The 23,565-nt window shown below is 44.3% G+C and overlaps 1 protein-coding gene across 1 annotated transcript in view; it reads left to right on the top strand.

Moving 5' to 3' along the window:
• The window catches only part of LOC106554956 (vomeronasal type-2 receptor 26-like), a 42,720-nt gene that overhangs the window by 14,135 nt on the left and 5,020 nt on the right, over positions 1-23,565 (top strand). The window contains exons 2-5 of the mRNA XM_087714785.1: positions 4,442-4,714; positions 6,237-6,414; positions 9,597-10,445; positions 11,590-11,817. Of these exons, the coding sequence (XP_087570911.1) occupies positions 4,442-4,714; positions 6,237-6,414; positions 9,597-10,445; positions 11,590-11,817 (1,528 nt within the window). The remainder of the gene's footprint in view (positions 1-4,441; positions 4,715-6,236; positions 6,415-9,596; positions 10,446-11,589; positions 11,818-23,565) is intronic.

Below are 23,565 nucleotides of genomic sequence, written 5' to 3'. Positions count from 1 at the left end.
GCAAAAGAAGGAATGAATTGATGGTAGAAATTAGCAAAACCCAAAAAATTTTGCAATTGTCTACGAGTTCTAGGCGCGTCCCACTCAGTGACTGCCCTCACCTTTTCAGGGTCCATTTCAATGCCGGCTGGAGAGATGTGATATCCAAGGTAGTCAATCTTAGTTTGGTGAAACTCACACTTGGATAATTTGGCATAAAGATCAGCAGCCCTGAGTTTTTTCAAAACAGTGCGCACAAGTGCGACATGTTCGTCATAGGAGCGAGTATAGATAAGGATATCATCCAAATATACGATAATTCCTTTGTAGAGGTGGTCATGCAAGATCTCATTGATTAATTGCATGAAAACTGCAGGGGCCCCCTGCAGGCCAAAAGGCATGACCCGGAACTGGAAGCAACCAAGAGGGCAGTTGAAAGCAGTCTTCCATTCATCTCCCTCCTTTATGTGGATCCTATAATAAGCTTCCCTGAGGTCCAATTTAGTGAAAATGCGGCCCTTCCCCAATTGGGCCAACATGTCCTTCATCAATGGAAGTGGGTATACATTTTGGGCCGATATCCCGTTCAAATTTTTAAAATTAACACATAATCTGAGAGAGCCATCTTTCTTTTCACGGAAAAGTACAGGGGCAGCAACCTTGGGATGAGCAGGTTCAATGAATCCCCGTTCCAAATTTTTATCTATGAAATTCCACATTTCTTCCATCTCTCTGGGTGACATGGAATATATTTGGGGTTTTGGTAGCTTAACCCCGGGTAGAATGTCAATGGAGCAATCAGTAGGTCTGTGGGGTGGAAGTTTGTCAGAAGACTTTTCACTGAAAACTCCCCTTAGGTCCCAATACACTTTAGGAATCTTTTCCTCTCCTTCAATCCTCTCCTGCCCTCTGGTGGCCACCTCAGGATTGCAATTAACAGGTTTCTCAGGAACGCCCTTCCCTTCCGGAGGCTCTTTCGTGCGAATGCGTAACCAGCCTTCCCTCCAATTTATGTGAGGGTTCCATTTCTGAAGCCAAGGGAGGCCCAAAATGAGTGGTCTGTCCATCCCAGGAGCCACAATGAACGAGATTAGTTCTGTGTGGGAACCCATTTTCATTTCCAAGGGCTCAGTAAAGAAATGAGCAGGGGGCCCGCCCGCGATGGACCCATCTATTTGGCAGAAGACAATGGGGGTTTTTAAAGTACGTAATTTGAGGCCCAACTTTTCCACCATAGCAGGATTGATCATTGACCGGGAGCACCCTGAGTCAAGTAAGACATGAAGGGACTCCGGCTCCCCATTGGGCAGAACTTTTAATTCTATGGGGATTAGCATGGGGCCTTTGTTTGAACTCACCCAGCGAGGCGATGTGTTGTCATCCGAGTCATCAGAAGAGCTGGGGGGGGGCATCTGCTTCTCTCTCCAAGGCCTGGCTGAAGCGAGGGGGTCTGGAATCCACAGCGAAGGCAGCTTCCTTCTTTCTCTTGTCTGAGGACTTGCCAGATCTCTCCTTCCACTTGGACGGGGGTTGGGTGGTTGAGGGTAATTTAGCACGGCAGTTGGGTGCGCGATGGCCTAATTTTCCACAATGAAAACACGTTACTGGCCTGGATTTCCCCGAGGGGCTACCTCTCCCCTCGCCCTTCCCTCCGAATGGGGCTTTCCGGCTAGGGGTGGTGGTGGATTTTGCAGCTTTCTCCTTCCTTTTTTTTTTTATTTATATTTATTTTTCATTACATAGACAACAATGGGAAAAGGGGAAGGAATGGGAAAAGGGGGGGGGAGACCCCATCATCACATACAATATGTCATTTAATTCTCCTTCCTTTTCTGTCTCTCCTCCCTTGCACAACGGAGCCTCATTAAATCCAGCTCGATGTCAGCAGCGTGTTCAAACCAAACGGTTAAGCACTTGGGGAGATTTCGATTGACACATTGCTGATAGATATCTTCATCCAAGCCCAAAGCAAATTTGTCCAAAAGGGCTTCTTCACTCCATCCCCTCATGTACTGGGAAAGGCATTGAAACTCTTGAATATACTGGGACACCGGTCTGTCGTCTTGCTCGAGGGTTATAAATTTTAATTTGCTTCATTTCTCACTAAGGGGGTCATCAAAGTGTCTTTTGAAAGCCTCCATAAACCTATTGAAATTCCTCAGGAGGGGGGAATTCGATTGATGTAAACCAGTACTCCAGTCCTTTCCTGTCTAATGATAGTAGAATCATCCTTATTTTCATGGTATCTGATTCAAAATCTGGGCCGTAGATCTCCATGTAATTATAAACTTGCATGATAAAAGACCCCAGTTTCGCAGGGTTTCCATCATATCTCACAGGCGAGGGGGAAATTTTAGCCATTCTGCATCTTCTGGGAGGTGGCCCCCCTAGTCTAGCAAAAGGCCCAGCAGGAGGGGGTGAATCAGCTTGTGGATTTTCTCGCTCCCAGCCCCTCCTGACCTCTTCATCTTCCCCACATATTTGCCCAAAGTACCTTTGTTCCAAGTAATCAGTTTGATCTACCCCCTGGGGTCTTCTTTCGGCTCCCGCCTCCAGCGGTCTTTCCTGGTGTCTTCTTCGGGTAACCCCCGCATCCCAGCTTGCCCCCTCCTCTCTTTGTCCTACCGAGGTGGACCACCGGGGGGGGGAGGTGGATCAGCTGGGCTTGATATCTGCAGCTGAGTCAATTCTTCATGAAGCAAGAGTTCAGCGGGGAGTTCTCCCTCCTTTTCTCAGCTGGCTGGCGAAGACATTTGCACCCTCCACGGTAGATGGTGATCTCCTGGAAAGGTGATTTTGTGACTTTGCTACTTGTCAGCACCTCTCCATTTAATAATTAGGAAAGAAAGACCATGAGACTCCATACGTGGAAAATCAAATGTACTTTTACTAATTAAAAATGGTTAAAGAGCGGTTGCATAGCGAAGTCTGATTAATTAGGCGCGAAAGCAGTTGATATATAGAATAGCCCATTCCACACCCCCTGGCATCATAGGCCTAGTCCAATCATAAGTCCTTCAAGTGTCAGGTGTGAGATAACTTCAAAAGGCATCACGAAGATGGAATGTCGGTGCCGTTAGTCCAGGCGGGAAACACCCACGCATGCGTAGTCTGACCATCCAGAGAACTCCAGAACATTCCTCCAGCACATCGAGTAACCCCACCCAAATACCATGCCCTCCCTCCCCGTTTCATGGCAGCTGAAGCAACAGCAAAGCAGAAGCTGACATCTTATCTTAAAGCTATTTTAGTATTTGGATATTATCACATTCTTCAATTTATTTGTTTATGAATTCAAAGGAGTACTAGTATAGGACAAAGCCAAGATAAATAAATTCCTGTGATCATGATGGCCCTCCTTTTCTTTATTGATTCAAGTTATGTTATGACAAAAAGAGCAAAATTTACAGCACCAATTAAATTTCACAAGTAAAGAGGAAGGAGTACTTTGAATGATTTCCCATTTCCTGTTTTTTGTGATCAAAAAGATTTCTTTGCAGGGCTGCAAAATGTCAGTGGTGGATAATTGACTGGTTTGATTAGATGGAGGGTCATGTCAGTCATCAGACAAGAGAAAAAGATGGTTCACATCATGTGACTTTGAGGATATGGCTTAAAAATCATTTGAAAAAAGTGAAAAGAACCAAGTGATATGTTTGTTATTTATTATTTATTTTACAATACAATGTTGAAAAATATTGCCCTCTTAATATTAAAAACTTTCTCTTCTGAAATTGATTCACTCAGTAAAGGTGGGTTGATTAAAAACTTGTCCCAAATGATATTTCCTTTTATTTGCTTATTTATTCCTTGGCATTACACACTGTTCCCACATACTCCCATTGGGAATGTTAAAAAGAAATGTCATGATAAAATTAAATTACAAATAAAATAATTAAAGTGCTTAAAGGTCCCTCAAAATAAGAAAAAATGTTATTTGGATCCTATTTTCTTTGGGTGTTTTGGACAGGTCCATTTTTTTAAAATTATTATTATTATTATTGGCTCTTTGCAAATGTACTTCCTGAGAGGGGAAAGTTGAGTAGTTCTACTATTCCAGTGAATTAAATATTTACAGCTACAGAACTAGCACTTGTTCCTTCACATTTTCATTTTCTTTCTTTCCCTCTAGCTCCTACACAGTTTTCAGTTATAAGCACCTTTTCCCAGTACATAAATATCATCATTCTGATTTCTGCTAAATATCTCCGAGGAGCTTCATTGACCATCCATTGATTTCCTCTATAATTACCCAAAGAATCTTAGTAAAGTATTCTCTTCTCAAATCCTTGAGGAATTGCAAGGGAAAACACAAGAGAACAGTTCAGTTCAGAAAATAAAGGTGCTATTAAATGTGTGACCAAAATTCTAGAGTTGAAACAATTGGCTCTTTAGGAAAGAATATTTATACAGGCTAGTCTAATTAGTGAAAGGTTTTTTCCCTTAAGTTTCATTGTTGCAGGTGGATCTGGTTCATGTTAATGAGAAATTTTCTCTTGAAGAAGATGGTATTTTCCATGGCACTGATGGCAATATTGTCAGTGTTATTGAAAGGAATTACATGCCTTATTCTTTGTACTAAAGCATGTGCTATAGAGAAACCTCCCCATATTAAGCACAAGTATTTTCTGCCAGGGGATTTCTTAACGGCTGGGATACTATCTCAATTCTACATGATATCTGATCAAGTTGATTTCACAAGGCACCCATCTGAAGAACTGGTTGATGAGATTGTGTAAAGACTTTCATTTCTTAACAGTAGTATATCTTACAATTTATATAGATATTAATTGTTTCCTTATTGCTTATTTGTACCCTATGATTATCATTGAGTGTTGTACCTTATGATTCTTGATCTTGTCTTTTTATGTACACTGAGAGCATATGCACCAAAGACAAATTCATTGTGTGTCCAATCACACTTGGCCAATAAACAATTCTATTCTTAAACCATATATCTTTCTTGAATAATGCATAGCTGATTACTTGCAGCACAAATTATTTATTCTGTTTCTTGCTGTTAGTTCCTTCATTCTAAAACCAATATAGAGTGATTACACGGATGTTTCTTACTGGGCAAATAAATATTTTACATAAACACATTTATGATAGGTCCCACCTCAGTGATTTTTTGATTTTCTTACTGTGTAAATGAATCATCAATGCTCTACTATCAAATCACCTTTTGTAACTAACTGCATGCTAATAGTTTAATTTCACTTAATATTGTGGGACTGGTGTGCTGTATAATACTTTGAATTACATTTAAAACAGTTGTTGAGCATGGAGTATAAATGTCAGTTTAACCTAATCTCTATATCTTTCCTTATGATAATAGTCCTCTGGAGGTCTATCACTTCCCCCCAAAAAAGTATTACATATAACATTTGCCCTTAATTGTATTTCAAAACACATTCTTCATGCCTATCCCCACCAAAAAAAAAAACCATGCAAGAAGAAGATGGAGGAGTTAAAGTTAAAAGACTAGAAGTATATCTAAGAATTAGATAGGTTTTAAAAGATCATTAATGTTCTTTCCAGAAATACATCTATTTCCTAGTTAAAATTGTTTATAATGAATTAAAAGAATCATAACAGTCTGCTTAGAAGCACTGTAACTATATTTCACAAGATCATTTTCCATTTCATCAAAAAATGTTTTTAGGCACACTGAAAAAATATTTCCAAAATGTTTCTGTTACTTTATTTTATTTATTTTTATTTTATTTGGTTTGTAAAGAATGTTTGAGAAAACAAGTATAAATATTAATATAACATATAAACATATAAATATAAGCATGTATAAGTATATACTCATTTCTCATAAGAAATGAGTACAAATAAATAGGAACTGTAGGACAGGGATGGTAGGCACACTGGCGCTCTTATGCATATCCCCTTACAGACCTCTTAGGAATGTGGTGAGGTCCATGGTAGACAGTTTAAGGTTAATGTTTTGGGGGTTCGAGAATGTAACAACAGAGTCAGGTAGTGCATTCCAGGCATTGACCATTCTGTGGCTGAAGTCGTGTTTATTATGTGATCATTTTTCATATTTTTCCATTATTATATTTGGTGGTTGTGTAATGTCACATTCTTCAGAAGTTTTTTTTTTAAAAAATGTAATGTATCTCTCATTGCAGATATTTCCTACAGAACTATCAACATATCCTGGCCTTGGTTTTTGCTGTAAATGAGATAAATGAACACAGTAATATATTATCCAACATCAGTCTGGGTATTCAGATCTCTAATAGTTATTTCATGGCAAGATGGACTAACCTGGCTTCAATGGAGCTTCTCTCAACCCAGGGAAGATTCATGCCCAACTATAAGTGTGATGTCAAGGACTGGGTGGTTTCTGTTATTGTAGGACCTAACTCTTCCATCTTTCCCTTCATGGCAAATATCTTGAATGTCTACAAAATGCCTCAGGTAAAACCCCGTAAGTATCAAATTGAGCTCATTACACCCAACTGATCTCTGCCAATGCCTAGAATTATAGTAGATCTAAAGCTTTATCATTCTTAGATCAGTCTTAAGCAAAACAATTCTACTAGTATTTTTTATAATTAAATGCATAAGCCACAGTTGAAGTTTTTGGGTTGGTTTCAAGAGGAGCTTCATGTAGAGTGCAGTGCAGTAGTCTAACTGTGAGTTGATGAGGGTAGGCTTCCTGCTGTCAGGGGGGGGCACAAAAATGGATGCATCAGCTGAAGCTGTGCAGAAGGCACTCCAACCATGGACCTTAACTGTTTGTGGCATTTGTTCCTTCAGGTGAGCGTGACTCTATTGAAACTGATTAGAATCAAGCAAAATAGCAAATTCATTGTGCAAGGATCTAACCTGAGCTTTTTTTGTCCCATTCAACTCCTCATAGACTCTAGGCACTGGGTCAACCCATTTTCCAAAGCACCTGAGGGCAGAACAAGAAGCAATGGGTGGAAACTAATCAAGGAGAGAAGCAACTTAGAACTAAGGAGAAATTTCCTGACAGTTAGAACAATTAATCAATGAAACCACTTGCCTCCAGAAGTTGTAAATATTCCAACACTGGAGGTTTTAAAGAAGATGTTGGATAACCATTTGTTATGGTGGTGTAGGGTTTCCAGCCTAAGCAGGGGGTTGTACTAGAATACCTCCACGATCCCTTCCAACTCTATTATTTTATGATGAATTCTATGATGAATTCTAAGAAGATTTGTTCTTGAACAAAATATAGGAAGCTGTAAGTCTTGAAAGGCAGGAAGAAGAGCTTCAGATTATTCGGCACTTTAATAAAAACAACCTAGGCTTAAATCAGAAGTATAATCTGGGAAAACATCTCAGGATTGATCCCCACACACAAACTTCATTCTTTTGAACATAAAGGAGAGCAAATGCTATCCAAATTCCAAGATTGATGTAAGCCTTTCAAGATTGCCCAGACTAGGAAACAAAATACTGAATTCTTCTATTGTAAGGTTACAATGAAGAATCTTGGAAGTCTAAAAGGATGCCCTCCTTTTTACTTTTACTAAATTATTTTTAATAAACAACAACAAAAAATCTTTTTTCCCTTTTACATTACATTTTGTGAATTGGAAAGATAGTGGCAACACAAAAAGGAATGGATAAGCTATGAGTTTGCAGATGAAATTTATATCTTGGTGCCCTTCTAGATGTATTCCTCAATAAGAATCTGAATCAATTAATATATTTGATTTCTTGACTTATTTATTAATAAATTCAATAAAAATATCAATTCATTCATTTTATCAATTTTTTGCCATGCTTTAATAATGAAGAAAAGGATTCATGGACTTGATGAAGTAATAGGAATAGTTACCTTGATCTTTATATTGCAGAATATCATTCCTTCTTTCCTTCCTTCCTTCCTTCCTTCCTTCCTTCCTTCCTTCCTTCCTTCCTTCCTTCCTTCCTTCCTTCCTTCCTCTCCATGAATTTTTTATGATGACTCAAGTAACAAAATAATGTAGTGATGTGCTACAAATGAATCAAATTTGCACAGAAATTCAAATAAAATGCTCTATTTTATGTTAACTATTTTATTTTAGTTAACTTATAGCTCATCAAAACATAGCTGTTTCACTATACAATAAAATTCATGAAGAATCTAGGAAAAGTACTTGAAGTAAAAGATAAATAGTTGGGTTACTATAATACTTATTGCATATGCTTGCTATTTTTTGCTAATAATAGTATTAGCAATTGTAGTATTACTATTAATAATAGTATTAGCAATGGTAGTAGCCATTGCAAATATTGTATTTACTTAATACAGAGCGTTATGATATTTTAAGAATGTTATTATAATTATTATATATTTCATCCTCTTCTCCTCGCCTTCTGAAATTAGAGTGATCAATGGATTATTAAATCCCATGTAGACAGTTTCATCCACTAGAATGTTTTATCAGGGTTTCTGTATCAACTTGAATGAGATAGCATTAAATCACTTTAAAGCATAAGATACTATTTTTGATTCTGCCAAAAAATTTGAAAATGAGGAAAGCATCCAAAGATTTAGCACTAGTTGTATTTCAGATCACTGAAATATGTTGATTGCCAATGTTGGTTGCTAGGGAGCTGTATATTTTCTACTTCTGATCTGTAGTGTCTTTTTGTCTGAAATTCAGATAGAATACAATGGGTAGTGGGAGGCAGATTACAAAAAATGTGAAACAATTAAAAAGGAAGGGGTTAAATGATTGTGCCTGTTCAGTACTTGTTGGATTGCAAATTATATCCATGCAAACATCCATATCGGTATGGATTCATATCAGGATGCTTAAAGATTATGAGATAAAAATTAAGTAAAACTGGAAGAGGGATGTCATACATATTTTTCCCAAAACTATATTGTTTAGTTGCATGTCCTATCTTATCTTCATAAGATAAGATAAAGATATCATTTATTTCTTCAAATTTCTTACATTTCCTATGAGGAGAAAACTATGGGTTATATAGTTATGGAAAATATAGTTATGTGTTTCCTTTGTTAGTCAGGATCTAGAAGCTTTAGACCTGAAAATCTTCGGTAAAATTTCCTGATTTAATGCATTTCTGATGTCTCTGCCTTTAAACCAGTAGTGGGAATCAAAAGTTTTTACTACCTGTTCTGTGGATGTGGCTTGACGGGCATTGAATGGATTGGTGAGCGTGGCTTGGTGGGCATAGCAGGGGAAGGATACTGTAAAATCTCCATTCTCACACCACTCCAGTAGAAGGACACTGTAAAATGTCAATTCCCTTCCCACTCCAGGGGAAAGTTACTGCAAAATCCCCATTTCCTCCCAATCAGCTGGGACTCAGGAGGCAGAGAATAGATGGGGGCAGGGCCAGCCAGAAGTGGTATTTACCAGTTCTCTGAACTACTGAAAATTTCCACTACTGATTCTCCAGAACTGGTCAGAACCTGTTAACTACCACCTCTGCTTTGAACATATACTACAGTAACAGCTGTTGCATAAAAAAATCTGCAAATTCATTCTGAACATGAATAGATATTTTTCAATATTTACAACAAAAATAAATAAAGGAAGAATAGAATTTTCAAAAATAAGAATGAATATTTCATTTTGGAAAACAATGTTCCCTCTTTCTCCTATGTTTAGCTCATTTATGGATCTTCTCCAGCCAAAGATGGCAGGAGACATGTTTTCTATCATCAATTTTTCCCAAATAGTGATCAAGAGATTACAGGTCTTATCCAGCTACTTTTGTTTTTAAGGTGGACATGGATTGGACTGATTTTCCAACATGAAAAAAATGGTGAGCAGTTAATAGAAAATGTTGTTACTTTGTTTTCCAAAAAAGGTATCTGCTTTGACTTCATGGAAGAGATGGTCCAGCCAACATTTACCAATTATGTTGAAAGTATACTTAATGATTTCCGTAAACTATACATCATTATCATGAAGAGCATTGCCAACGTGATTGTCCTATATTGTGAAAACCACTACACTATCACTGTTACACTGTTACCCTATTTTGAAGAAATGATAGACATACCAGTCAAGAGAAAAGATAAAGTTTGGATAATGCCAGCTCAAATGGAGTTTACATCACTTTCCCTTCTCAAAATGTTGAATATGGATGCTTTCCACGGTGCTATAACTTTTGAAGTTTCTTCCAAGGAGATCCCTGGATTCAATAAATTTCTTCAGATGATAAAGCCAACTTCAGTAGAGGGAGACAATTTACTGAGAGTGTTTTGGGAACAGGTTTTTGAATGTACCTTTCCTCAGGTATTGGTAGAAACTGGAAAGCAGTGCACTGGAGAAGAGAAGTTTGAGAATGTACCTATGTCTGTGTTTGACACCACCATCACTGGGCAGAGTTACAGCATCTATAATGCAGTCTATGCTGTGGCGCATGCTTTACAAGCCATGCTTTCCCCCACATTTAAACACAGAGCAAGAGAAGTCAGGAGAGAAACATTTCTGATTCATAAAGCATGGCAGGTAATAAGAGAATTTTATTTAATTATTTTATTATTTGAAGATGTAACAACAGAGTCAGGTAGTGCATTCCAGGAGTTGACCACTCTGTTGCTGAAGTCGTATTTTCTGCAATCGAATTTGGAGTGATTTACCTTAAGTTTGTATCTATTGTGTGGTCATGTATTGTTGTGGTTGAAGCTAAAGTAGTCATTGACAGGTAGGACATTGTGGCAGATACTTTTATGTACTAGGCTTAGGTCAGACCAAAGGTGACATGGTTCTAAGTTGTCTTAGCCCAAAATTTCAAGTCTGGTGGCATAAGGTATTGTGTTGCGAGCAGTGGAGTGGAGGACTCTTCTTGTGAAATATCTCTGGACTTACTCAATTGTATTAATGACCAATATGCAGTGTGTGTTCCAGACAGATGAGCTGTATTTGAGAATTGGTGTAGCAAATGTTTTGTATGCTCTGGTTAGCAGGACAGTGTTACCAGAGAAGAAGCTATGCAAGATTAGGTTAACAATTCTTAATGCCTTTTTGGCAACATTATTACAGTGGGCTCTGGCACTTAGATAATTAGATATGAGAACTCCAAGGTCCTTGACAGAGTAAGTGTTGTCTACAAGGTTGTGTCCACCCAGCTTGTATTTTGTGTTCTGATTTATTTATTTTTTGCCAATGTGTAAGCATTTTTGGTTGAGATTTGAAGTTGCTAATTGTTTGACCATTCTGACATATAGTCAAGGTGAATGAACATTTCCCATTGCAGTTCTCTCTGTAATTCAATGAGCTGCAGAACAAAGGGTATGGCCAATGAGAACACTGGAGTAATGATTTTAAGTCTCCTTTCACTCCATTTTCCTCATCTTTCCAAGATTTAAAAACTTTTGCAATTGTGGATAGATAACAAACCTATAACAATGTGGAGGAAAGGGTTTAGATGCTGTAGAATCTGTGTGGTTGTCAGACCTTCAAACATCTCTGGCAGAGAATAAACCAGGATGAGGATTGGAGGAATAAAATTATATTGATGTGTCCAGTTATATTAAATGGATGATCTACAACTTAATTACACTGCTATCCTTCCTTCTTTCCTTCCTTCCTTCCTTCCTTCCTTCCTTCCTTCCTTCCTTCCCAATGCTTTTCTGCCATTGCTTCTGTTTAGCTCCATCATTATTTGAGAACCATCTCTTTTAATAACACTGCAGGACAGGAAATCTCCTTTAATGAAAATGGAGACTTGAACACTGGATTTGACATTATCAACTGGGTCACCTTTGCAAACAAGAGCTTTGTTAAAGTCAAAGTTGGAAAGATCAACCCAACAAATTCTCTGGATAAACTAGTTGTCATTTCTACACAGGACATCATCTGGCCTGCATTGTTTAACCAGGTATTTCCTGCTCAGATTTCAATCTGTGCATATTCTCTCTCTTCAGCAATATAGATTTCAATTTTAAAAATAACTTAATTCAATATTTTTGCTGTCTATTTTTGCTAGGATTTGAAGGTTAGATGAGTTTAATGACTATTGCATATGCTGCAACAGGGTATTTTTGGAAAATCCATAACTAATTAACAACCAGTGGCACTAATTTGATTCAAATATTTCCAGATTCCATGCTATTTTTAGTTATTTTAATTTTAAAGGAGGAGTCATGTTTATTGAATGTTATTATTGTTGAAACAACAATCACTATATGGATATATGCTCATTCTGATATAATAGCTCATCAAATTGCTTTGATCTCTTCCTTTTAGCTAATCCGTTGTCTTCCCATTCTTCTTCAGCCTTGTCAAACAGTATTTCTTCTCTAGTCTTCCCATCCTTGAATAGTCTATCCTGATTTTGCTAATTATTGTATCTGGGAAACCACCTCTATCAGATCCAGGAGACTGACTTGTTCTTCTTTTAACCTATTGAGCTTTTTTTTAGTTCTCTGAAAATCATTTACAACTACTGACTGTAAATTTTTCTTTCTTGCTCATCCTCAGAGTCCTTATTTCCAAACTATTGGAAATAATTCAGTCATTTGAACTGATTGACATATCACAATAGCAACTGAAATATCCCCCAATCCTTCATCTTCTTTATAAAGTTGCTGTTGATTTTTTTTCTAATGTTAATGTCTTCTACAGGGAACATGGTGGCTCAGTGGCTAAGACGCTGAGCTTGTCGATCAGAAAGGTCAGCAGTTCGGCGGTTGAATCCCTAGCACTGCATAATGGAATGAGCTCCCATTACCGTGTTTCCCCGAAAATACATGTCCTGATAATAAGACCATGCCACATTTTTCAGGTGGGCAAAAATGTAAGCCTTCCCCTGAAAATAAGCCCCCTGGACAACTCCCTCTCCAGCCAGGCAGAGTGCCACTCACTGACCTAGTGATATCCTGAAGGCGCCAAGCCGTAGAAATGGGGGGGGGGGCAAAGGCTAATGTTGCTTGGCACTTTTGGGATATCATTAGATTGGTGAGTGGTGCTGTGCCCAACTGGAGAGGGGGGTTGCTGGGCGATTGTTCTCTTGCAAGCGGGCTCCCGAAGAGCCAGGCAGAGCCTCAGGGTCGAACAGCTGTGTTGAGCTATTGCAGCAGCACTACACAGCAGCCATGAGGTGACCATGCTCATGAGCAGTCGCCCGGCAACCCCCCTTTCCAGCCAGGCACAGTACCATTCACTGACCTAGCCAAGCCGTGTGAGTGTCTGTTCGCCACCATCCAGCTCCCATGGATTGGTGCCTTTGGAATGCCCCTTGGTCAGTGAATGGGGCTCTGCATGGCTGGAGAGGGGGGGTTGCACGAGCAACTTTTCCGCTCCCCGCTCACGTACCTCCCAGCCTCACGATGCCCTTGCCTAACTCTCCCTGCAGAGCCAGGGCATCTCCGCTGCTGGCACTGCCGCCACATGGCTTTTTCTGCGGCTTCCAAAGCTCGGAGGTAGGATGCCGAGTCTTCCAGAAGTTGCCACTCTGGGAATACACTCTATTGTTGTACGCTCTGGGAGTACGCTCTGCCTCAGCCAGGCCACAACCATAGAGTGTACTCCCAGAGCAGCTGCTGACGAAAGACTCAGCTGTGGATTTCCGGAGTTTGGAAGCCGGAGAATAAGTTATGCTCGGAGCGGGCAGAGCACCATGTACTGATCTAAGGGTATCCCAAATGCATCAAGCCATGGGAGCTGGGGGGAGAGGGCAGAGCACATGTGGCTTAGTGTCTTTGAGATATCACTGGGTCTGTGAGTGACACTCTGCCTGGCTGGTAAGTGGGGTTGCTGGGTGGCTGCTCATGAGCATGATCACCTCATGGCTGGTATGTTGCACTGCTGCAACAGCACAACACAGCACAGCCTTTTGCCCCTGAGGCTGTGCCTGGCTCTTCAGGCACCTGCTCGCAAGAGAACAGTCACCTGGCAACTCCAAAACAATAAGCCCCCCGATAATAAGACCCAATCAATATTTTGGGGGTCAAAAGAATATAAGACCCTTCTTAATTTCAGGGAACATGGTATTTGCCCCAGCTTCTGCCAACCTAGCAGTTCGAAAGCATGTAAAAATGCAAATAGAAAAATAGGAACCATCTTTAGTTGGAAGGTAACAGCGTTCTGTGCCCCTTCACTGTTTAGTCATGCTAGCCTGGAGATGTCTTCAGACAGTGCTGGCTCTTCAGCTTTGAAACGGAGATGAACACAGTCCCCTAGAATCAGGAACATCTAGAACATATGTTCGAGGCGAACCTTTACCTTTAACTTTATATGCATAAATCTGAAACTTGATCAATACACATTACAGCAGATACACGTTCCCTGAGGCCCTGGCACGAGATGAAACCGTGGAAGACTAAATAAGTGGTCCCAGTGATTATACCCAAGATTATATATTGTTACCCGATCAATATTATATATTGCTACTGCTTCACTTCCTTGGTCCTGAAATAGTTTGAGCGATGATAAAACAATGCACACTATATCTGTACTGATATTCAATTTAATCTATACAATACCTACTTGTTGGACTATATACTTCTGGGGCAGCACACTCTGTGCCTGGAATTATAAATTCCATTATCAACTAACTTTTAACTGCAGGCAAATAAAGGCATGGCATAAAACAATGCAAATTTGACTATCTAATTAACTAAGATAAACAGAGGCATACCATCAAACATCCAAACTTAACTAACTAATTGACTAAGTTACACAAAGGCATAGCATCAAACAGTGCAAACAATGATGTAAACACAAAGTATGCAAGGCTTGAGGTTCAATCTTCTAGTTCAGTCTTCCATAGCAGCAGTACTAGGTCGGTGATTGTTCTGGTGTAGAGCTTCTTGGTGAAAGTCTGCTGGTTGCGGCCTGACTCCAGCGGCTTCGCAACTTGAACTTCCACCTGACACACTAGTCCATCATTACTGGGTAGGACTTGATGCACAAGTCCCTTAGGCCATGAGTTCCAATGCATGTCTTTGGGAACAAAGTTCCCTGCTGGTGTTGGCCAGTCACCTGTCTTCTGGGTCAGAAAGGTGTCTAGGGTGAAGACAGTTGGGTTCCGAAGACTCTGGAACCAAAGGTCGAGCATTGATGATAGCTGTATCATCTGCCATGAGTGTGGTGAGGACAATCACTGCTAAGCCCAACACGAGAGGTCTCCATCTGGAGAAGCATTTGAAGCGAGCTTGTTCTTGGGAATGATTGAGGGGTAGTTGTGGTGCTAGTTTCGCCTTTTCCATGATGAAACTGAAGTGTATGTCGTTCTCCCCACCGTAGACCCTGATGTATCCTACGGCTGCTATTTCCTTTGTTGTGGCAACAGGCGAGATGGGAATATATGTGCACTGCAACTCAGGGAGGCACGCCACATCTCCAATTCTTGCTTCTGTTGGTTGTGCTGTTTGACACTGGAAAACATGAAACATAGGTAGTTTTGATGGTCTTCTCTGACAAGTAGACGAGTAGAACATCTGCTGGATGTTGGCCATGATGGCTATGGCTTCCTTTCTGAAGTGAATGAGCATGCTGAGCAGACTGTTGGTGAGGCCAGGTCCTGTGAGAAGGACCTTGTTCAAAGAGAGGCCTTAGAATTGCACACTGGCATTGAAGACTACTCGAATCTGGCCTGGCTTTTGTGGGTGGTACATCCAAAGGATGGCAGGTACCAGCATTCCTCATCATTTCTCAGAGGTGGGGCAAGTTCTGCGTGTCTGCCATTGACTGGGTATGCGGAAGGGTAGTGGAGTCATCCAATTCTTGGTAGCATCCTGTTGAAATTCCTTGTCCATGAGCTTCAGAAATTCTTTGTCCTCTATCAACAAGGCCAAGTCATTGTCTTCTTTGCTGGTCTGGAACACTGATGCTGCTAAATCAGAGTTGTTTGTCGAAGTCACGAAGTGTTTTTGACATGGTCTCGAGTGGGATGTTATCACATTACTGAGAGTGGAGGTCATGAAGACATTTGCCTGGGTTGGGATCTGTGGCTGATTGACACAAACCACCCCAAAGATGGCCCTTCCAAGTTCTGTTTTGACTGTGAATGGCAAGCCCCTTGGGTCCTTGACCACTTCTTGAGGGTTGAAAGAATTGGATGTGTCTGCTCTTGGCAAGAGAAGGATTTTGTCTTTGAGATCTAGAGCAGGAAAGTGATTAGCCATGTGCTTCAGGTGAGGTGAGGTGCTTTCTGACTCTGGTTTCACAATCTGACTGCGATCATCTGGTGGGTCGTCCCATTCTAGCAATGGTGGCAGTGAGAACTGTATATTCCCATCCAACAATTTTATGCAGTCTATCAACTTTCCTCCATGCCGTGCACTGGGACCCAGTGCGCATTGATGTCCTGAAGTGTGTTTCTTCACTTCAGACATTGATGAGGCTGTCAAGTGCTGAACTGACTGATATGCTATAGCTTTGCACATCTGCTATTTCAGACATCTTCCCGGCTTCTTCTAGGCACCCATCGAGGTAGACTTTCACTAAGCAGATTGGTATGAGCAAGGGGATGGTGAGTCACCACATACTGATGGGCAATTGACACTTGCAGCCGCTTCTGGGTGGACTTTGGTATCATACTGAGGATCCTTGGCTGGATGAGGGTTAGGAGTTGTCCTTTGTGGTGACTCAGAGTCTGGGTGTAGACTCCATTCTTTGGGCTGTACGTCCATGCTCAAATCACTAGGTCCAGCAAGGATTCCTTCACCTCCACATTGAGGCTATGAATCATGGCTACTGCCTGCTGAAGATCCTTCTCTCTTGCTGATGGACTATCCTGATCACCCCATGTTTCTTGGTTTGTCAGAGTAAGTTTTCTAATTCCAAAGAAAGAATCTTGTGATCCAGATTGTACAATGTCAGCCATCTGACTAGCTTGTCGTTCTGCTGGTTGAGATTCTCCTCCTTGTTCTGTTATGGTGAGTTCAGGTCATCCACATAGGCCTTAACATGCTTGTATGGGTTATCCTTTTCCAGCTTCCTAGGACTGAAGTTGAGGGAGGCTCTGTCAGCCTCTGTCTGTACAGCTTTGGCCCGTGCTGTCCTTTCTACACCCTCCTGTTTGAGCTGAAGAAACTCAAGGCTGGCCTGAGCTTTTGCCATCTCTTCCTTTCGCAATTGCACCCTTTTTGCCACATCAAGAGTTGCCATGATCGCCACAGCTTTGACTTGTTCTTTTGCAGCTCGGGCAGCTAGACCCTCAGCTCTAGATGCCCATGACATTTGGCTAGGATGGGAAGATAGCTGTGAGACGCTGGTGCCCGCTCGAGATTGGGTTGGCTTGGAGTAAAGTAAAGGGATGAAGCTGTTTTGGAGATGTGGGAGAACATTGCATGTGATAGCTGAGATGTTGTATACGAACAATGAGACACTTTGGATTCGGCCTTCTTCTCTGGGGCAGTCTCCCTCTTCAGACTGGTTTGGATAAAGTCTTTGCTACATTGAAACTGCTTTTTACATTCTTTGTTTAACGTCTGAAGGCACAGCATCTCCTTCTTGAGTTCTTCATCGTCATTTAGTTGTGACTGGATGTAGTTGAGGCAGCTTCCATAAAATATCCATTGCACAAAGATTTCATCCATTTCCTCGTCCAATGAGTGGAGGTGTTTGGGGGTAGATCATCTTTGAGTTTGTTGCAGAGATGCTGCAACTTCTTCCGACCATCATGTTTTTGATAAAGCTTGTCCCATTCCTCCAAGAGGTTTGACCACTTAATCTGCATAGGCTTCCTATGCTGCCTTAGGCCCTGGGCTATCTGAGGTGCCTCTGCCTTTTCTGAGAGTTGGACATCCAATTCTGAGGTTTGGACAACCAATACTGAGCTTTGGATGACCAATACTGAGTCTGTGTTGAATTCAGGCATGGGGTTCAGTGTGTTTGACCCTTCGGCCATGGCTAGAGAAGATACTGTGAAGGCTGCTTCACTTAATAACCAAGAAAGAGTACTTTTTGAGTTTTGAGTTTTTGAGTTTTATTATTATTTATAGGCCGCCCTTTTCCCTGACGGGACTCAGGGCGGCTTACAAAATATAGGGAAGGAGGTACAAAACAGTAAACATGAAACAATACATGAGTAAAAATAATACACAACATTCATTCATCATTCGGGTGGGGACAGATTACGATCTTTATCCCCAGGCCTGACGGGATAGCCAGGACTTGAGGGCTGTGCGGAAGGTCTGGACGGTGGTGAGGGTACGAATCTCCACGGGGAGGTCATTCCAAAGGGTCGGAGCTACTACTGAAAAGGCTCTCCTCCGTGTGGTTGCCAGTCGACACTGACTGGCAGATGGAACTCGGAGGAGGCCTAATCTATGCGATTTAATAGGTCGCAGGGAGGTAATTGGCAGGAGGCGGTCTCTCAAGTACGCAGATCCACTACCATGAGGGGCTTTATGGGTGGTAAGTAGCACCTTGAAGCGCACCCGGAGATCAACAGGTAGCCAGCGCAGCTCGCAGAGGATAGGTGTTATGTGGGCGAACCAAGGTGCACCCACAATCACTTGCGCGGCCGCATTCTGGACTAGCTGAAGTCGCCGGATGCTCTTCAAGGGCAGCCCCATGTAGAGCACATTGCAGTATTCCAGCCTAGAGGTCACAAGGGCCCAAGTGACTGTTATGAGGGCCTCCCGGTTCAGGTAGGGTCGCAACTGGCGCACCAGGCGAACCTGGGCAAATGCCCCCCTGGTCACAGCTGTCAGATGATGGTCGAAGGTCAGCTGTGGGTCCAGGAGGACTCCCAAGTTGCGAACCCTGTCTGACGGGTGTAGAATTTGACCCCCCAGCCTGAGTGTTGGAATTATTGGGAGGAAAACACAACAGCCACTCGGTTTTCTCCGGGTTGAGTACAAGCTTGTTAGCCCTCATCCAGTCCCTAACGGCTTCAAGACCCCGATTCATCACATCCACCGCTTCATTGAGGTGGCACGGGGTGGACAGATACAGCTGGGTATCGTCCGCATATTGATGGTATCTTATCCCGTGCCTCCGAATGATCTCGCCCAGCGGTTTCATGTAGATGTTAAATAGTAGGGGGGATAAGACCAAACCCTGCGGCACCCCGTATGTTAGGGGCCTAGGGGTCGATCTCTGCCCCCCAACTAACACCGACTGCGACCTGTCCGAGAGGTAGGAGGAGAACCACTGCAAAACAGTGCCTCCCACCCCCACATCCCGCAGTTGTCGCAGAAGGATACCATGGTCGATGGTATCGAAAGCCGCCGAGAGGTCAAGGAGAACCAGGATGGAGGCATGGCCTCCATCCCTGGCTCTCCAGAGATCATCGGTCAATGCGACCAAAGAGGTTTCTGTGCTGTAACCAGGTCTGAAGCCCGACTGGAAGGGGTCAAGGTAACTTGCTTCCTCCAAGGACCATTGAAGCTGGAAGGCCACCACCTTCTCAACAACCTTCCCTACAAAGGGGAGGTTGGAGACTGGACGGTAATTGTTAAGAGCAGCTGGATCCAACGATGGCTTCTTCAGGAGGGGTCTCACCACTGCCGCTTTAAGTGCGGTGGGGAAGTGCCCCTCCCGAAGAGAGGCGGTGACAACCGCCTGGATCCAGCCTCGTGTCACCTCACTGCTGTTGGCAACCAGCCAGGAGGGACACGGGTCCAGTACACAGGTGGACACGGGTCCAGTACACAGGACAAGGCTCTCATGGCCTTGTCCACGTCCCCAGGGGCAACATCCTGAAACTCAACCCAGGGATGGTCAACCAATTCATCCTCTTGTGCCTCGGCTGGATCTGCAGAGGTGGAGTCCAAGTCCGACCGAAACCGAGCAACTTTGTCCACTAAGAATTGGACATAATCCTCAGCCCTACCCTGCAAGGGTTCCCCCATATCCCTCCTATTTAGGAGGGAGCGGGTTATCCTAAACAGGGCGGCTGGGCGGGACTCAGCGGACGCAACCAAGGTGGCAATATAAGATCTTTTTGCTGCCCTAAGTGCCCTGATGTAATCCTTGGTGCAAGTTGTTAAGAGTGCTCGGTTCGACTCGGACTTATCGGACCTCCACAGGTGCTCTAGGCGTCTCCTCCGGCGCTTCCTCTCCCGGAGCTCCTCGGTGAACCAAGGAGGCCTCCGGGATCTGCCGCCTCGGAGGGGCCATAGTGGCGCAATCCGGTCAAGGGTCTCTGATGCTGCCGAGTGCCAGGCAGCAACCAGAGTCTCCACCGGACTGTGGGCGAGAGTATCAGGAATAACCCCAAGCTCCGTCTGGAACCTCAGGGGGTCCATAAGTCACCTGGGGCGGAACCACTTGGTCGGTTCCTCCTCCCTACAGTGGGGGTTTGGCCTCCGAAAGTCAAGCCTCAGTAGGCAGTGGTCTGACCACGACAGGGGTATGATCTCATTACCCCTCAGACCAAGATCATAACTCCACTGCTCTGAGAGGAATACGAGGTCGAGCATGTGACCCGCTGAGTGAGTTGGGCCCCGGATTACCTGGGTCAAGCCCATGGCTGTCATGGAAGCCATGAACTCCTGCGCTCCATCAGAGTGTTCACTGAGCGAAGGCAAATTGAAATCCCCCAGAACCATAAGCCTGGGGAATCAATCGCCAGCTCGGCTACCAACTCGAGGAGCAAGGGGAGGGCTGCTGCAATGCTGTTGGGAGGCAGGTACGTTAACAGCAAACCCACTTGATCCTTGAGGTCCAACTTCACCAGCAGGGACCCACACCTGACAAGCTCCGGAGCAGGGATCCTACGAGGTGCTAGAGACTCTCGGATAACAATAGCCACACCCCCACCCCTTCTCTGGGCTCTCGGCTGATGAAGCACCTGAAATCCTTCTGAGCACATCTCTACGAGGGGGACTCCTCCCTCCGGGCCCAGCCAGGTTTCAGTAATACATGCCAGGTCTGCCCTCTCGTGTATAATTAAGTCCCGGACGAGGGGAGCCTTGTGAACTACAGACCTGGCATTTAGCGACAACAGCCTGAGACCGGGGTCCTGATCACTCGCGCCATCTGGCCTCGGAGTGGAACTTCTAGGGCCGGAAGGAGGTATCTCTGTGATGTAGCGAGCCCTCCTTCCCCAGTAATGGCCTGCCCTAAATTCCCCGCCATATCTGCCCCTCCCCGTTACGACCGTAATGCTCCGGCCCTCTCCCGTGTCCATGATCCCCCCAACCACCTAGGTGACCCCCACATTCCCCGGCAGGTCCTCCGAATCAAACATACTCATTCACTCACACAAACAGTCCCCACATAATAATTAAAAACACAGAAAATACAACAGTAATAACAATAAAAAGTGGGATCATCCAGTCAATCGCACACATATCCCATACACTCACCATACAAGTTAAAAAAATTGCGCAGCTGTGCAAGTTCATACAAGGTTTGTGCTAATATGAGGGAGGAGGTCTTAATGTTCTTAGTCTTCTCCTCTGCAGCGTGTTATTCAAGATGGTGTTAGTACTCCCAGAGCAATTGCAACTCATAGTAGTCAAAATTGCCTACTGAGGCTCGACTTCCGGAGGCCAAACCCCCACTGTAGGGAGGAGGAACCGACCAGGTGGTTCTGCCCCAGGCGTCTTATGGAGCCGTCAAGGTTCCAGACAGAGCTTGGGGTTATTCCTGACACTTTCGCCCACAGTCCGGTGGAGACTCTGGCTGCTGCGTGGCACTCGGCAGCGTCGGAGGCCCTCGACCGGATTGCGCCACTGTGGCTCCTCCGAGGCGGCGGATCCCAGAGACCCCCTTGGTTCACCGAGGAGCTCCGGGAGATGAAGCGCCGGAGGAGATGCCTAGAGCACCGTTGGAGGTCCGATAAGTCCGAATCGAACCGAGCAATGGTAACCACCTGCACCAGGGAATATACTAGAGCACTTAGGGCAGCAAAAAGATCGCACATAGCCACCCTGGTTGCATCCGCTGAGTCCCGTCCAGCCGCCCTGTTCAGGATAACCCGCTCCCTATTGAACAAAAGGGAGGCGGGGGAACCCCTGCAGGGCAGAGCTGAAGAATATGCCCAATTCTTAGCGGACAAAATTGCTCGGTTTCGGTCGGACTTGGACTCCACACCTGCAGTTCCAGCCGAGGCACAGGGGGACCAAGTAGAACAGCTCTGGGTTGAGTTTCAGGACGTTACCCCCGGGGATGTGGACAAGGCCATGAGAGCTGTAAGTTCCTCCACCTGTGTTCTGGATCCGTGTCCCTCATGGCTGGTTACTAACTGCAGTGAGGTGACACGAGGCTGGATCCAGGCGGTTGTAACCGCCTCCCTTCGGGAGGGGAACTTCCCCGCCGCACTGAAAGCGGCGGTGGTGAGACCCCTCCTGAAGAAACCATCCTTGGATCCAGCTGTTCTTAACAGCTATCGCCCGGTCTCCAACCTTCCCTTCTTGGGGAAGGTTGTTGAGAAGATGGTGGCCTTCCAGCTCCAACGGTCCTTGGAGGAAGCAAACTATCTAGACCCCTTCCAGTCAGGCTTCAGACCCGGTTACAGCACAGAAACCGCTTTGGTCGCATTGATGGATGATCTTTGGAGAGCCAGAGATGAAGGACATTCCTCCATCCTGGTCCTCCTTGACCTCTCAGCGGCTTTCGATACCATCGACCATGGTATCCTTCTGCGACGACTGCGGGAGATGGGAGTGGGAGGCACCGTGCTACGGTGGTTCTCCTCCTACCTCTCGGACAGGTCGCAGTCGGTGTTAGTGGGAGGGCAGAGATCGTCCCCTAGGCCCCTAAATTATGGGGTGCCGCAGGGCTCGGTCTTATCCCCCCTACTATTTAACATCTACATGAAACCACTGGGAGAGATCATCCGCAGGCACGGGATTAGATACCATCAATATGCGGACGATACTCAATTGTATCTGTCCGCCCCGTGCCAAATCAATGAAGCGCTTGACGTGATGAGCCGGGGCCTTGAGGCCGTCATGGACTGGATGAGGGTTAACAAGCTTGTGCTCAACCCAGAAAAGACCGAGTGGCTGTTGTGTTTTCCTCCCAAAGATTTGGCCAATATTCCAACACTCAGGCTGGGGGGTCAAATTTTACACCCCTCAGAGAGGGTCCACAACTTGGGAGTCCTCCTGGATCCACAGCTGTCATTCGACCACCACTTAACGGCTGTGACCAGGGGGGCATTCGCCCAGGTACGCCTGGTGCGCCAGTTGCGACCCTACCTGAATCGGGAGGCTCTCACAACAGTCACTCGGGCCCTTGTGACCTCTAGGCTGGAATACTGCAATGTGCTCTACATGGGGCTGCCCTTGAGGAGCATCCGGCGACTTCAGCTAGTGCAGAACGCAGCCGCGCGAGTGATTGCGGGTGCACCTCGATTCACCCGCATAACACCTATCCTCCGCGAGCTGCGCTGGCTACCTGTCGATCTCCGGATGCGCTTCAAGGTGCTATTAATCACCCATAAAGCCCTACATGGCAGTGGATCTGGATACTTGAGAGACCGCCTTCTGCCAATTACCTCCCTGCGACCTATAAGATCCCATAGACTAGGCCTCCTCCGCATTCCATCGGCCAGCCAGTGTCGGCTGGCAACTACAAGGAGGAGGGCCTTCTCAGCAGTAGCCCCGACCCTTTGGAACGAGCTCCCCGTGGAGATTCGTACCCTCTCCACCGTCCAAGCCTTCCGCATAGCCTTGAAGAACTGGCTCGCCCGTCAGGCCTGGGGATAAGGATCGTTACCCCG

The sequence above is a fragment of the Thamnophis sirtalis genome, unplaced genomic scaffold, assembly GCF_051295495.1.
Source record: "Thamnophis sirtalis isolate CommonGarterSnake01/CBP01778 unplaced genomic scaffold, rThaSir2_p1.2 scaffold_4, whole genome shotgun sequence".
Classification (NCBI taxonomy): Eukaryota; Metazoa; Chordata; class Lepidosauria; order Squamata; family Natricidae; genus Thamnophis; species Thamnophis sirtalis.
Note: the sequence above shows the minus strand (reverse complement) of the source record. Positions and strands in the feature narration are given on the sequence as shown.